Below are 16,330 nucleotides of genomic sequence, written 5' to 3' on the forward strand. Positions count from 1 at the left end.
CCTACAGCTTGGTAGTAACGGAAGTGTTTTGAAGTGGACAGTGCTCCCTTTCATGAATCCTGTCATCCATGTCACCAAGACATGACTGGGTGACAGGAGAAGGAAACAGCAGAGGGACAGACAGATGGTCATAACCAGGCCATTGTGTCATCTGTGGCAAATCAGCTCCTGCATTTTGGCACAGAGGTGGCTGAGCCAACAGCTCTGCAGCTATTGCACCCTGCAGCAACATTCGTGGTGCCTCTACTCCTCCATCCCAGACTCTTCTGCTAGCTTGCCTGCTGCCATAGGGAAGGAAGAAGTGAAGCAAGAACAGTTGGTACATGTGTGGACAGCACATTCAACACGGCTGTGACACACAACCATGTGGATCCACAAATAAAAATCTCTCTTCCAGCCTCAGCTCTCTGTTACAGAAGGTTTTGTCAGTGACTCAGCCACATATCTGACTGAAGGACTGAAAGTCACCTTAAAACTGTTCCTGTGGGGATGTGTTCACAATGAGGCATTTGTTAAACACTGAGAATTGTGAAATGCAGTGAAATCCTTGGGTCTAGCCACAGCAAGAAACTAGCGGCAGGATCTTGCAGCTTTGGAAACAATTCAGCTGCTACATCATTAAGCAGTCAAGGGGCAGACAAATCAGCTGCCCAGGCCACTACAAGACAGGCTGTTGGCTCTGCCAACCCATGATGGGGGAAATGCAGTAGGTACAGCAGCTTGCAAAAACAAATTAAAAAGCCATACTTAGCTCTGAGGAAAAGAGTAGGCTGGGAAATCAGGAAACTTAAGACGGACAAGGTAAATCTGCAAGAATTTTCAAGGGGCAGGGCAGAGAGCACAAACACAAAGCAATGGTACTACAGAACAGCACTGGCCCTTCACCTACTGCAAGACTGTTCTTAGTTCAGTGCAATTGCTGTGAAAGCCTCCATCTGATTCTGAATAAGTCATTCAACACACAAAGGTATTTTTCAGTAACATCTTCAGACATTTTTTTCATGAGTCGAGTGCTGTTGTCTGTAAGGTGCCAAGCACTGAAGACCTGAGATTTTTAGCTTAGGTTTGGGAAGATGTGGGAGCTCAGCACTTCTAAAAGACACACACTTAAGGCACTGATCCTGCAAACACATGCTCAGTTCTTTTCCTGCTGCTAGACTTCATCTTGAATCTCCTTTCAAAAGGAGGACAACCTGAAATTGTATCCCCACTGGGGACAAGAGTGGTGACAAGGAAGGCATCCAGGATCACACATCTCTCCTCCCTATCCCTTGGCATCTCTCCTGGGGCATTTAGAGTTGACCACAGCAGGACTGGCACGGAACAAAGGTTAACCAAGTTCAGAGGACTTCCCTGTACATCCAACTAACATAATCCCCCATGAGCTTAAAGAAACAAGCTCTTCACATGTCTGCAGCTGGAGATGTGCCCAAAGAAACTATGAGGGCATCTGACTGCTGTGCAGAATTCTCTCTGTGTGACAGAAGAGACAAAGCTTCAACATTCTTACCTCAGTACCAACACACAGGCTGCTACCAAGGAGTAAGCCAGGAGGGTCCCGATGGACATGAGGTCTACAAGATCTTTCAAGTCAAAGAGAAAGGCCATAACAGCTGTAGGACGAGAGGAAGGTGAGAGAGAAGAAAAATCAGCAACATGGCAGAACATGCACATCTCAGGAGGACTAATAATGATGCAGCACACATGTGACTCTTGCTCTGGACTTGGCAGGGGAGCTGAGGATGTCCCAAGACAAGGAGAGGCAGGCCTTGGTGCATGAACACTCTAAGCCCCCACAGGCTGTCACAGCCTCAGTAGCAGAAACAACAGGAAATGCTTACTACAGTAAATTCCACCCTGTTTGTCTCATGTGGGTATGTTCACCCAACTACCTACAATAAGCAGGGGTTTAAGCCACAACCTCATTGTTAGTCCCCCAGTGTAGCTGCAGTACTCCTGAAGTTACAGCTATTTCCTGGAAGTAGCTAGAGGGAACAGAGGATGGGCAGCACCTTGCCCTGGTGTCTCAGCTCAGCTGGAGTGAAACCAGGCTTGTGTATGCAATGGGACCAAGCATCAAAGAGGGCATCTTGAAGTAGCAGGTATCATCATGGGAGTTTCCAGAAAAAGGCTGCCATCCCTTAGGGATTACCCTGTTTACACACCCTCACCAAGTAACCCCAGCTGTACAGGACTTTGTATAGGGCTTTCAGAAGGCAAGTAAGTGGATAAAAGACACACAGTCAGATGTCAGGTGACACCAAGAGTCATATAAGAGTGTAGGGACCTCAGAGCTGAGCTTGGCCCAGCCTGTCCTTAATGCACAACCTGGAGCCCAACACCCAGCCCAACCTTCAAACTCAGCTGGCAAGAGCTGTCCCTGCAGCTTTGTGTGGGTTTTTGGTCATAGGCACGACTTGGATGAGACTGCAAAGCTTTTTTTTTTACTTTATATTGCTCTTTTCCCTACCCCACCATGGTCTGGACCCAAGAATACTTGAAGAGGAAGGTGCAGGAGAAGGAAGCTGTGAGGAGGCTCTGTGAGTCCCACTGGCAGGAGCTGAGCCCTTTCACAGGAACTCAAGAGCCCAGGGCAGCAGTCTGGCAGCAACTCCCCACCAAAGGCATTCTTGTACCCACAGCTCATCCTGCATTTACAGCAGAAGGTAAAGAGGAAGCAGCAAGACTCTCCTCTTTGCCAGGCATCATGACGAAGGGGGTGGCAGCAAGAACAGGGTAAGCTGCTCATCCTTGCTGTCTGGGAGGTTTAATTCCCATATTTGTGGGGAGCCAGGAGAAGGAAGGGGAGAACAGGATGGCTGCCAGCTGTGACTAACTGATTAACAAATGCCAGTGCCACAGGGGCCATCTGCCTGTCTCTGGCTGCTCTGGCATCTTCTGCAGAGCTGCTACCCACAGGCGTGTGGTGTCTTCAGCCAAGCCAGGCCAACAACCACAAGGATGCTGGGACACCACTGGCTGCCACCTTGCAGGGAGTTAATTACTTTTAAGGCTGGCTGAGCAGATAAAGGCAGTTCCTGGCATGAGACAGGATGGCAGCAATGAGCTCTGAGAAAGAGGGACAGGCACACAGCAAGCTACGAATGCTCACCCAGACTCTCCAGGGCATGCCCTGGAAATCCAGGACACCTTCTGGGATGTTATGTTCTGCAATATATCCAATTAGTAAGTGGGCTAGAGTCAGGCGGACTTATCTGCCCTGAAGATGAGCTTATGTCTCCTTTCCACAGATTTGTGCAAGTCTTTGGATCCTACCTGCAGTAGCTCCTGATGTCACTGTTGCAATTAAGGGAGTTTTTCTCTTCTCGTTGACTTTAGCCAAAAATTTAAAGAGAAGTCCATCTTCTGCCATAGCATAAATTATTCGAGGCATCGGAAACATGGAGCCAAGGAGACTATGGACACAGGAAGGAGAAATAATCTACTTATATTACCTCCTGCTGAGCACAGGCACACAAATGAAATCAAGTTTATGGCAGTGTAACTGTCGAACAGGTGGCTTTCGTTCACTTCAGCTTCTCCTTCAAGGACTCCCTCTGAACACCCATGTTACTGATAACTGCTAACTGAGGTGCAGCTCTACGATTTTGGATAGCTAAACTTAGCCAAGGGCCATAAAACCAGCCTGACTTTCAGGTAGTAAAAGAGCTATCACTTCTATGAGCCTCTGCAAGTTGCTTACCTAATTGAGCACATCTAAGTTGATCTGAAATTGGCCTTCTGAGTTCAGAAGGTGACATGTTCTGCCTCCAGCTTGCCCTGCCTCCCATCCAGATGCCTGTCCTGCAAGTAACCTGCAGACATATGGCCCTGGATATGGTATGCCCCATGCACTCCTGAAGATGCACCCTGCACTACCTGACACAAGTCTGCTCTCCATCCAGCAGGCTAGGATGTCTTGCACCCAAACTGTGTTTGCATTGCATAGCTGCCTTCATGACTTAGTCACTCAATCCAGATTTATATTCCTGAGATGCACCTGCTGGGTGTTCTGCTAAGATGGGAGTTTCTGAACTGATACTGGTCACCTGTTTCTCTGGTATCTATCACAGGATGAAATCCTGGTCCTTTTGAAGTCAGTAGCTCCAAATTTCATCCCTGGTCTCTGCTCCATTTTTCAGAGGAGGTGGAGATACATGTGTGCCTTGAGAGATGCAAAAATGAAGAGCAGTGCCTTACCTCGTAGAAAGTGCACACAAGGAACCGACAGCCACTGCATAATTGGCTCCATCCCAACCCACGTATTTAAAGGCATTGGGTAAAGGGCTATTGGTATCCAGCTGGTAGTAAGGCATCATGAGTGTCAGGGCAGCCGACACGCCAAAATAAGCCACAAAGCAGATGAGCAGAGATGCCACAATGCCAATAGGAATGGCCTTCTGAGGGTTTTTTACCTCCTCGCCTAGAAGAAAGGAATTTAAATATCAGCTAAATGACCAGCAAGAACTTTATCCCAGCCTAGGGCAGGAGTGCTGGCTGGGGCTTTCAAAGGTTTTGTGGGCACAGACGTGCTCTTTGACCATAATACTCCTCATGGCCTGCTCCATCCACTGGGAATACCCACAGCCTGTTTGCTCCCATTTCTGCTGCTCCTGTCACTTCTTCTGACACACATTCATGGAAGCCTTGTAAACTCAGGCACAGAAACAATCTGGATTAAAAATAGTCTTTTCCCCAAAATAGATCATCCTTCTATACTCCTTCTATCCTACTGATGGTGCACACTCAAGAAGAGTTCAATGATCACAGATGATGAAACAAGAAATTATTGTGCAGCTGTAGGGAAAATCCTTGGATGCCCATTTTAGTAGCATCTCCACCAGAACTGATACACCATGATCATGGCACCATAGGTGTCCAGTTCCAGAGAAAGGCAGAGTACCTGAAAGTCATATGAATCTTTGAAAATGCATCTTAGAAAAAGGACCCCCTCTAGTTTTTATGGAAAATTTTCAACAAACAAGTAGGAAAAAATGTGTGTAAAAAACCAAAATTCCTCAAAATTCAGGCACTGATCAAGTACAAAACAGATTTGCGTATTCCTAGTCCTACAAAACTGCTCTGGAAGCAAGAGCTCCTGAGGTACAGCATTTCAGCAGGATAAACTGATAAACATAGATCCATACACCTACAAGTCAAAAGCAGATGAATGTTTCTCCTACAAGGAGAGGCTCCAGGGCTGGCTGGAGTAATTGAGCACCTCTCAAACTCCTTGCTTAGAACAGGACATAGTAATCCTTTATCTGTCTGTGACGATTTCCTTCTCCCTCTGCTCCAACCGTTCTTGCCAAATGTGAAATTAAGGATAATCCTTTCTTCGGGGAATTAGGATTCTTCTTAGCCACAAGAAATATAACTATGCTTCTCTCTTGAAATGAGACCTCTTAACCTTTAGAGGTAAAAACTCCTCCTGATTCTGAGGCACAGCTTTAGGGTGCAGATTACTCCCCAGAGGCTTCTTCTTTCTTTGGATCTCTAAAATACTCCAAGCCATCAGAGCCTCTTCAGCTGAAGGCACTGAAGAACTCTGTCCCAGAATAACCTGTTGATTAAAGTATCATCTGGAGTTAGAGGCTCAAACCCATCCGAACCTGGGCCTTCCCTGTTTGCCCTAGCTGGTAAACCTGGACATGTTTTCTGTGGAGTCTGACCTGGTTAGTGTCGTATCTGACTATCCACAAGCTTGGGCCCTGCAGGCAAAGAAGAAAGGAGGAAGCTTGTGGGTTATACAGCCTATCTGCATGCCACAGCAGCTAGAAGTCAGCACTTGGGCACTCAGGGACTTGAACAAATTCAGCACTTTCACTATTAGTAGCAGCTGAGCCAAAAGCCTATTTTGAGCTGAAGTTCAGAGGGATGACAAATGCGGTGTCATGAATTCCCTATTATCAGCGCTCTGCAACATTACTGAAAGTCAGTCTACCGGCAGCCAGGTTCATAACCAGAATGAAGACATCTTCCCTCTTACCTGTAGTAGCAATACAGTCAAATCCCACAAAAGCATAAAAACACGTGGCTGCCCCTGAGAGGACTCCTTTCCATCCATAGGGCATAAAACCTCCAACACCGTAGAGCTTTTCTTCCTGTGTTTGACTGAAAGGCATGGCACTGGGTTAGAAGTAATCCTGCCTAGCTGGGAGGCACAAAGCTATTCACATAGCTCATAACAAGATCCAAAGCTGAAGTTTGAAGGATCAGGCTGTCCCTTTCATATGCTAGCATACAAATACCAAGCAAAATGCTAAGCCCTACCCACTGCTGAGCTTTGGACTGGCCTGCAACAGGCTGGGGAATGCACGGAATAAAAATGGTTCACGCTTTGTTCCCACCACCTGTTCTGTGGGGTGGATAAAAATGTCTTGGCTAAGACAAGGAGAAAATAGCATGAATATTAAAAATCCTCTCCTAACATTACTGCATGTGTGTAGATACACATTCATTCAAACAGAAGCTTTAGGAAAAGCTTTTGGAAAAGCTGAAGACTGAGAAACAGGTAAGCCATCCACTTTTTACATCAGATGGACTCAGACAAAGTGTAGGTGAGTAGACATAAGAGAGGAATGCAAGGTGCCATGACTGTTTAAAATCCACCCCATCTTCCATTCTCAACTTCCAAAGTCCTTATGCCAAGCTCATACTCAAACCATGCTTGCAACCATGAGAGAGAAGTGGAGCCTGGATCCTTGACACACCAAATGCTTTGGTGAGCCTTATCCAAAGCTCATTTAAGTCAGCAGACAAGCCCAGGCTGATCTCAGTGCACTTTGGATGGGGACCCCAGATCCATGTGCCTTGTGTTGAGTGACATATAACAAGCATACCCTTCAGTTCAAGTGATTTAGGTCACTTTTTCAGTGAAAAGCCTTTGTAAAGATGAATTAAGGCAGTTAAACTAAAGTAAATCCCAAATCTGCAAGTCTTCTCACATAAAAGCATCTGAACTCTCTCATTGCAGCTCTGCTGAGACTTAGATGAAAACTGGCCTACAAAAATAGCACAAGCCAAATGTGGATTACTCTGGAAATAATGAGAAAATAAACCCCAGACAGATTTTACAAAAATATTAAGTCCTACAGGTCAAAGAGCTGCAGCTATACTTTGAAACTCTTGCACTAATTGCTCCTTGCATGGGAATAGCAGCAGGGAAGGAGAGGGGACCTGTCCTATAGAAGCAATTTGTTTGCAGCAGGTTGAATTTTGAAAAGAGGCTCAAGAAGCGGCTTTTACAGAAGATAGATTTGACCCACACAATATTTATGAATCTCATCAGATTTTGTGCAGCTATGCTTCCTTGCAGGCCACCATAAAGAGTTTAGGTAGCAAGCCAGGACTGAGCTGATACCTGTGGAGATATTTAAAGGGCCTTATTCTGTGTTGTACAGTCTCAAGAAAAAATTAATAGCTTTGTCTTACTGGTAAGCCTTGTAAGCTCCTTAATTTTGATCTTGTATAGGATGACAGAACTTTGGCCAAAGAGCAAAATGTAATTAAAAACATATTTATGATATGCTTGCTGCAATGCATTAAAATCATCTGCAACTTGCCTTCACTTTGTTGAGGCGTTTGAGACAAGGTGTCTAAAAGGTGTAACAATGCTCGAAACATATTGCCCAAGTATTCAAAGAAAGTACACAGCTATACTTGGACATGGCTTCATACAGACAGGAGAGCCAGCCCAGTGTAGCCTTGAGTAGGACACTGTCTAAAGAGCTCTTTTCTCTCAACTTTGGACGCTATACTGGTCATAAGGCTAGAAATGGTCAGTCCTACAGCAGAGCCCACGATGCAGCCAACTCCTAGCACTTTCAGCCCATAGGAACAGCCTGCTTTCAGCAAACACGCACCAAGGACAGCTTTGCCTCCAAGGTATCTGGCAAAGGAGGCAGCCATCTCATTCACTGGTTTTCTAACTCGGTCCACAACCCCCCATTTAAACTTGCTGTTGAAAATGCACCAGCTTCTGAGATGAAAAGAAAACATCCAACCTACTTGTATTTGGAAATGCTATGGCTGGTGTTGTAAATGTCCTGTTCAGTCAGATTCCAGTTTTTAACAGATCCTTTCACGAAGCCGGAGATCACGACAAATCCAAGCACAAGGATGTTGATGCAGGTGAACACTTTGTTCACCAGGGCAGATTCTTTCACTCCAAAAGCTAAAAGGCCTGGGGAAAAAATGGCATAGGTCAGGTATTTCACCACCAGCAGCAGGCACTGGGGACTCGCAGATGTAGCTCAACTGTGTTCATGCTGTGCTCCTCCCAAATTATCACACTTTGTTTCTTCACAAATCCAGGCAGCTCAGGATTAACTCGCCCAGAAGCAGGATGAAGACTCCAGACTAGATATTACTGCTGCAGAATGTGACACACCTTCCCACCCAGCACGCCCATGTGGACTGTGTCCCTGATAAAGTGCTTTGCTAACACACCTTAACTACTCCCACAGCCTCCAACTCCATACAGAGACCTGGAGAAAGCACAACAGGTGGTTTTTCATGAAGGAACATTGTCTTAGAGGTCTTGGCCAAATGTAGAAGTTATGAACAACACTCAACTTTCCTTAGAAACAGGGAAATATGAGCAAGGAGTAGAATCCAGGAGGATTCTACCTCTAATAGCTACTTCTAGCGCTGAAGACAAAGAAGACGGTGGCATCTTGGGAACCCTGCTCCCACCTAAATCAGCAAGAGTTTTGCAAGTGAGTTCAGTGAGAGCAGGATTTCAGATTGATCTTAAGATCATTTATCTGGAGAAGAGCATGGCTACAGGCCTTGGCAAACAGAATTTTACTGAGGCATAGCTTGGCTTCTCAGGTTGACAAGCTCTCTTAAGTTCCTCTTCAAGTGCCTGATTTTTAAGAACTGAAACCTTTAACCCAAATCTAAGGCTGAAGGAGAAGTAAAAAAACTTCCTACGGGCCTGAAGAAGCACAACAGTGTTCTTTTACTGCTACTCCAAGGGACTTGAAGGAGCATCCTGTGTACTCACCTTTCCTTCTTTGAAAATAGGAAATAAGTTGACACTGCCATATCAGGAGTGTTTGATAAGACTGCATACCAGCCCATGAAAATCTGTAAGGTACCATTTAGAAATCTGAAGCTCAAGACAGTGCAAGCAGAAGTAAACTTGTGGTGATTATATTTGGGACTAAAGCTGCTCATTCAGCAGCTTTTTTTTAGAAAAGAATGGTTTGCCTTTTTTATTAAAATCCATGGAATTTGCTTCATGCAGGAGCATAATGCCACCTTATTATAAAGTAACCTTTACCATTTCACACCTCAGCAGTGCTTAAGTTAGGAGTTCTAAATTTTGTAAATTGTATATGAGGTGAAAGACCAGATTCTGATTTTAAATGAGAGCAATTCATATTACATACAAATGAACAAAGAGGAAAATCTCTCCCATTCAGATGTAATCCTGAAAACAGAGGGCTGCTTCAGCAGCCCTCGATGTAATCTTAGATCCAAATGCAAACCCAAATGCTAAAGCATCCCTTGTTTATGAGGCCTGTCCCTGTAAGCACAGCTCACACCATGAGAAGGCCATTCCAATCAGAATGGGAAATGTCAGGATAACCTTGCTAGTGTTACACTGCAGCTTCTGCGTGCTGGAAATCACAGAGTACAGAAGCGTAATTTTTAAAATTTGCCTAAACTTGGTAATGCTTTGCAAGATCCAGTTGGAGCAGAGGTAAACATTCTGAAGCATTTTGATCTTCCAAGTTGTCAAAACTTTTCCAATTTATGATCAAAGCCTTGGCACATTTTTAGAAAAAAAAAAAGAGGCGCAGACTGTCTAGAACACATTTATTTCTCTGGAGTCTTGTGTTCACTTTTGCAAATTGAAGCCCATATATATTTTTAGGAAAAAAAAAAAAAAGGTAGTACATGAAATTGTAACCAAGTCCTCTTTCTTTTTTCCCCTCACTTTCCTGGCTCAAGGCATCAAAAACTGGCAGATTATCAAAAAGGGAATAAGGTTGATAGAGCAACTGCATTAAACTCTTGTGTAATAGGATTTGTGGAGGGAAGGATTAAATTTCCATACCTGACTGAGGATAACAAGTCATCTTTTCTTTTCCTCCTTATATAAAATTTGATTGAAGGTTTTAAAAGTGGCTCAAAAAATATCAAGAATGCTCCCCTCTAATTAAAAACCTTGTAAACAGGCTATGCCCTGTGCTAACTCCACAGCAGCTATATAGGTCAATCTAACACTTGCAGCAAAGAAAAAGCCTTTAATATGTTGTCCAAAATAAATCAGGACTTCATGCTCATTCCAAAAGCAAACAATGGGATTACAGAAGGAGGTGCAAGACCCACAAATCCCTCCAGTGCCTCACCTGTTAGGATGACGATTATCACCACAGCAAAGATGTCTGGGTATTTTGCTAGCACTCCAGGGGCATCCATCGTCATGTATTTTTTACAAAATTTTTCAATGTGCTGCCCTATGATTTCATCAAATGTAGCACTCCAGGCTCTGGCCACACTCGAGGTTCCTGCCAGAGGACAGAAAGGATAAACATCACCCTTTGTAGCTGGCACATGTTCCAAACCAGGGGGAACCTTGTAAGGTTTTTCAATATGGAGGGCCTCAAAGCAACCATGCATGTGCTCCCAGGTGCTGGGAGTAGACTTTCCTCTCCATATCCAGCCCACAGCCTGTGTTTTTGCTTGGCATCTGCTCTGATGGTAACACACACAGGTGGTGGGCCTCAGACTTATGCTAAGCTGACAAGATGAGAAAAATCCTTTTAGTCAGGCTTCTTTGCAAACCTCAACTTTGCCTTAGATACTGCCCTGACTGACCTTTTCCTTACACCCTCAACAGGCCGACCTTCCCCCAAACCTGGTAATTTCTGTTACCAGAGAGGTCCAAATGTAATGCTGCCACAAGTCTCTGGCAGCCCCAGTTAGGTGGCTGCAGCCCAGGCAGAGAGACCTTACAGAATCCAGCTGCCCTCCAGCAGTGCAATGCTGGAGCACCAGAGCCTGGACCACACCACTTGCCCAGCTCTGCACTCTGGCAACACTCAGGTCTGCTCCAACCTCCAGTGCTAGAGCACATAAGCAGGAAAAAGACCCAGATACAATTTACGTGTTATCTGAGCATAAGTCAGCCTATTGCAGAATGCTGGTGATGATCACAGCAAGTGGCATAGCTCCTGCCTCCAAAAGTGCTCAGACTTCACCCTCTGGGGCCGCTGTTTGCTGTGGTTCAAGTGTGTTCAACTACATGCAGCTTTGCTGGGGCAAGGACTGAACCTGGGGTCTCAGGACAAGCAAGTTGGGGACAGTGTCTGGGCCATAAAAGTAATTTGAGAGAACTGAAATAGTAACAATAAAGAGCTACCACCAGACAGTGACAGCATTTTGTAAAATAAGTAGGTTTGGGTAAAAGCCACCTTCTCGCTCTCCTGTGTTTAAGTGGCTACTGTTACACTCCCAATGTCTTATACAGTACATACACTATATATAACAGCACCTAATTGCATGTTACAATTACTACTGTACATAATTACCTAGTTAAAAAAAGAGCTTGGCTTGGTTTTGGCTTGCAGAGCAGTTCCTCAGAGGATGCCATCAGGAGCCCCTTTCCACCCAGAACAGTCTGTCCTGCCACACTCACCTGTGAGTGGGTGTTCAGGTCCCAACTCCGGCACCTGCAATCCTGTCAAACAATGTCTGTGCTCACCTACAGCCAAATCCTCTGCAGCAGTGGTGGGCAGCACCTGCAGCACAGCTGGGAACACTCACCTGCCCAATCCAGCTTTGCAACAGCATAAAAATTAAGCTGCAGAACAGACCTGTTGGGAGACTCTTCTGTTAACCAGGACAGAAGAGTGCACAGTGTGAACACCTTTAAAGAGTTTGGACATCACTGCCACCAATTTAATTTTAAGAAATTGCAAAAGTTATCATATACCACATTAAAAATTTCAGCTTAGCCTTGGCACGATTTGAGGAAAAAGACTATTTTAGTGCTATTTTTTTGTCCTAGCTCTAATATTTTACGTTCTAGGACAGGAACACCCAGCTCCTGCATGTGTTACATTAGATGCCAGCTGCTTGGATGCCAGTTCCACATAACTATCAGCCATTTATCCAGAACTCTCTGTAACCAACAGGCTTGAGGGAGCAGGGGGAATCTGACATTCTTTCAACAATGCAGACACCTGGATAATATCTTGCTGTTATTAGAGAGCACAGTGCAAAGAGATTCAGCTTGTACCCAGGAGGATTTACTAGTTCTGGGTCAGCACAGCCTCACCAGATTGGATTTGGGTCCTGCCTACAGCACATAGATCCCAGGAGAACTGCAGAGCTCAGGTGCTGGGCTCGCTGCAGGAACAGGCACAGATAAGGAGGTCACCAAGTGCCAGGAAACCCCAGCAGCAGCTGCTTACCAGAGATGCTGCTACTCATCATACTACCAGCTCCCACCAGTTTCCAGTTCCTGAAATGCATCCCACAATCTGGCACAGTTCCCCAAATCCACAACATCCCAGAAGAAAGTTCTCATCAGATCCTGAACACCTTCCTCCTTTTCTCTAGACCATAACTGATCAGCTGCATGCCCATTTTTTTCTCATCACCCACCTCCAAGACTCCACACAAGCCTTCCCCCAAGTCAAGTCACTTCAATTAATTAAAACCTACTGCCCACCCATCCTTGGACCCCAGGATTTCTTTTTCCACCCTCATAACACTTCCTGAGCATATATCTGAGAACCTCAGCATGAAAACACCAAGCTGGTTGAGCCCGTTAGAGATGCAAGCTCATTTTCAATGCACTGCTTGGCATTTTCTCAGCAAGATTAAGAAAAAACTTGGCTTTCTGCCCCCTCAAGCCTTGGCTCTGAAGTGCAGCATGTGACTCAAAGGACTGACGTCTCGAGACATTTAGTGATGCCTCTGTGTGTGAGAGAGAGCTGGTCAAGCCTTGCCCTGGTGAGGCAGTGCCCTGCCCCCACACCCCCCAGCCTCTATTCCAGCCCGGCATTGGCACACCAGGAGCATGACTCCACTCCGCCTAACCCAGCTCCTGAGTGGCCAAATGACCAGAAGTCCCACCTGTGGGGAGGCCTCACAAAGGCCCAGGGTTTTTTAAGGTGGAGCGTAAGTCCAGCACATCTTGACCCTACCTTCCTCATGGAGTTGGTATCTGAACACTGCTGGAACCCAGGAGCTGGTAGCTATGTGTGCTTTTGTATGTCTTTTCTATCTTTCACTCCTTATTCTAATTCCCTCTTCTTGGAACATTTTGAGTACCTTAATATGGAACAGGTTTAAAGTTTGCTAAGTTGGATGGGCTAAATCAATGCTGTGAGAAGTGTTTTATGTTGACTGGATGTTGTACTAAGTTTTTTGCCAAAGTCTCCTGAGTTTTCTAAACTTTGCCAGTAAACTTTTGTGTTGTTTTGACCTCTTGAGAATATCTGGTTGGTATTTCTCCCATGTGTCTAACCCAGAGTACAGGAACCATTATAAACACTTTCAAAAGTCTCATCAAGCGAGTTGATTGGGGCCTTACAGTGGCACCCAACATATCTTTCTCCTCCATGCCCCAGAAGCTGCTGGGAGTTGTCCTTGCTCACAAACGGGGCAATTAGCTCTGAGAGAAATGCTGAGTGAGATAAAGAGACCTCCTATACCTCATATCCTCCCCCAGTGTTTTTCCATCTTAGCCGCCCTTTCTCACAAATTATGAGAAAGACAGTTTGCAAATACACATTCTTGACACAGGACTGAAATAAAAGTCACAAAGTTGTATTCAAACACATTCACGGATAGTATCTACTTATTTGTTACTGTATTTTCTGCCTTGTGACAATACAATGAGCAGTCAACTCTGAGATAAAAACTGAGGCAGTTGTTCAAAATCCATTATGAGGGGGGGAAAAAAAAAAATCTCAGAAATACCACTCTGAGCCCAGATCCTTGGAGTAGAACATTCAGTAGGCAAAAGTTTTCATTGTGCATTTGCAGAATCAGGTTTTGGGACAGCAACCACCGCTATGTCACTCATTTTGGTCGTCCAGTATCATGGTAGGAAGGGCCCCAAAACCAACTAGATGAAGGGCATGAAGGAGACGATTTATCATTACTTTTCTGGAACAGAAGAAAAATTACCAAGAAATCTGTTCAATTTATCTATGTGTAGCCTAAGCAGAGTCCATTTTAGAAGTCTGGAGGAAATCATACACTTAATTTTTTAAAAAGTATTTTTATCTACTCATTGCAGTGAATGTTATTCACAAAATAGCTACAGGACTCTGATTTCTTAAGGACATGAGTTTAATTGAATCTGGCTTTTCATCTTCTCTTTTTTTTTTTTTTTTTAAAGGAGGAGGAGAAGAGGAGAAAAATATTTCAAGTAACACACAGAGGAAAGCCAGCATGATCTCAGACAGGCAGCTGCTATGCCACTATGTTGTTCTTGATATGATCTCCAAGCACCATGGAAACTAAATTCCAAGGTAATGCTTACAGATCCCATAAAATGCAGTTAAAAAAAACCAACTCTCTTTAATAATTTAGCATACAGTCGGTTTTCAGTTTAACTAGCAAGCTTTCAGTCTCAACTGGCGAGTCTGTTGCAGCCTTAATTAGAGGTGTGATAACAAGCAGCCTGCCCAGAATGTGCTTGAAGAGACAGGAATCCTTAATTAGCAAAGTGTGGCTTAGTTTTAATGCATCAGCTGAGTTGCACAGCGCATGCTCTGAGCTTGATCCCGGGCCTCTCCTAGTGGGAGTCAAGGGCTTAGAAGGGATTTGGTTTGTATTTTCCAGAGACTGTGAACCTGCAGATCATCTTAAGATTAATTCTGCAGCAATTCACAAGACAAAACTCTTATCTCCAGATACTTTAAATAGATCCCAAAGGGACCAGAATTAATCCTTGATCAGCTGTGAGTACAGATGCTCTGTATAAAAGCATCTTTCTGTGAGCAGCTCCTTTCTCAGCAGAGAGGACACTCTTTTGCACCCTAGCAAGTGTGCAGCAGCCAGGGAACGCCAGAGGGATGAGGTGGAGATTCAGAGGAATTCCCAGCAGCAAAAAGCCCACATTAGGATAAACCCTCAGCCAGCAGCACACGACTCGACTCACCTCACCAACTGGCAGGAGCCACCAAAAATGCATCTCGCAGACGAGTCCTGAAATCCTCAGTGAGTGCGTGAGTGAAGCATCTATTGGTAACACAGGCACCCAAACAAAGGTGACCTTACAGACCAGGCTGCCACCTTGAACTAAAGCTGGGGTCTGGCAGCACACCCACCATACTTACCGATAACATAGGAGAGGATTAGATTCCACCCTGTGATGAAGGCCCACAGCTCACCCACAGTCACGTAGCTGTAGAGATAAGCTGATCCTGTCTTAGGAACTCGAGCACCGAATTCTCCGTAGCAGAGTCCGGCAAGCACTGAAGCCAAGGCGGCAATCAAGAACGAGATAACGATGGCAGGTCCTGCATTTTCCCGTGCCACAGCTCCAGCCAGTACATAGACACCTGCACCCAAAGTGCTGCCCACTCCCAGAGCCACCAAGTCAAACGTGTTGAGGCATCGTGAGAGCCGACTGTCTTCTCGAGTGCAGTCCACATTTTTCCGACGAAGAAGCTGGTTTCCAAAATTGGTAATTTTCTGACACTCCATCTTCTTTTTTGGGTCTGCAAGAAAGATGCTGCCATCATTATCCAGACCAGAATACCCTCCTACATCAGCATCACTGCACAGTTATAATGGTACAGCCCTGTTACCTTTCAGCAAATGAAACTTCCCATCTTCCACCTTTTTACAGGGCAAAATGTCTCCTTTAGCATTTCATCTGCACTTACCATGGGTAATTAAAATAAACAAAACTAAAGCATTTTCTACTTCCAACTCTCAGTCATGCTGCAAACCTTCTGCAATCCCAGGAGAGAGGCAATACTCGAATACAGCTCCCACCCCACTCCACAGTCACCCAGGCCACACACAAGTGGGCAAACTAAAAATGCAAATTCCATATTTCAGATTTCAGAAGGGTTTTCCTGTTCTGAGCAAGAGAGTACTTTAAAAGTGAATATCCCAGTTGCCCCATTTACCACACTGTGGTTCACACTGCAGAGAGCTTGTGGAATGCACAAACCCTGTACTGCTGGGATCGGTTTAAACCTGAGGATGTTGTAGGGGTGTATGTAACATCTCCCAAGCTGATGGGTACTCAGCCTAAGGAACAGCTACTCCAGGACAACCTCCTCTGTAAGATGTGCTGTGCAGACATCACATTTTCTCTGCTTTACTCTACAAATCTACAGGC

At 45.1% G+C, this 16,330-nt stretch overlaps 1 protein-coding gene across 6 annotated transcripts in view; it reads right to left on the reverse strand.

Annotated features, from left to right (window-relative positions):
- The window catches only part of SLC7A1 (solute carrier family 7 member 1), a 40,460-nt gene that overhangs the window by 5,310 nt on the left and 18,820 nt on the right, over positions 1 to 16,330 (reverse strand). For 3 of the 6 annotated variants that reach the window (XM_048294994.1, XM_048294990.1, XM_048294989.1), the window contains 7 exons: positions 15,315 to 15,698; positions 10,365 to 10,523; positions 8,011 to 8,185; positions 5,990 to 6,114; positions 4,201 to 4,423; positions 3,277 to 3,416; positions 1,511 to 1,613 (listed from right to left, as the gene is read on the reverse strand). In XM_048294994.1, the coding sequence (XP_048150951.1) occupies positions 1,511 to 1,613; positions 3,277 to 3,416; positions 4,201 to 4,423; positions 5,990 to 6,114; positions 8,011 to 8,185; positions 10,365 to 10,523; positions 15,315 to 15,684 (1,295 nt within the window). In that variant the 5' untranslated portion in view covers positions 15,685 to 15,698. The other 3 variants (XM_048294991.1, XM_048294993.1, XM_048294992.1) reach the window with 3 other exon arrangements.

This window comes from Corvus hawaiiensis, chromosome 2 (assembly GCF_020740725.1).
Source record: "Corvus hawaiiensis isolate bCorHaw1 chromosome 2, bCorHaw1.pri.cur, whole genome shotgun sequence".
NCBI lineage: Eukaryota > Metazoa > Chordata > Aves > Passeriformes > Corvidae > Corvus > Corvus hawaiiensis.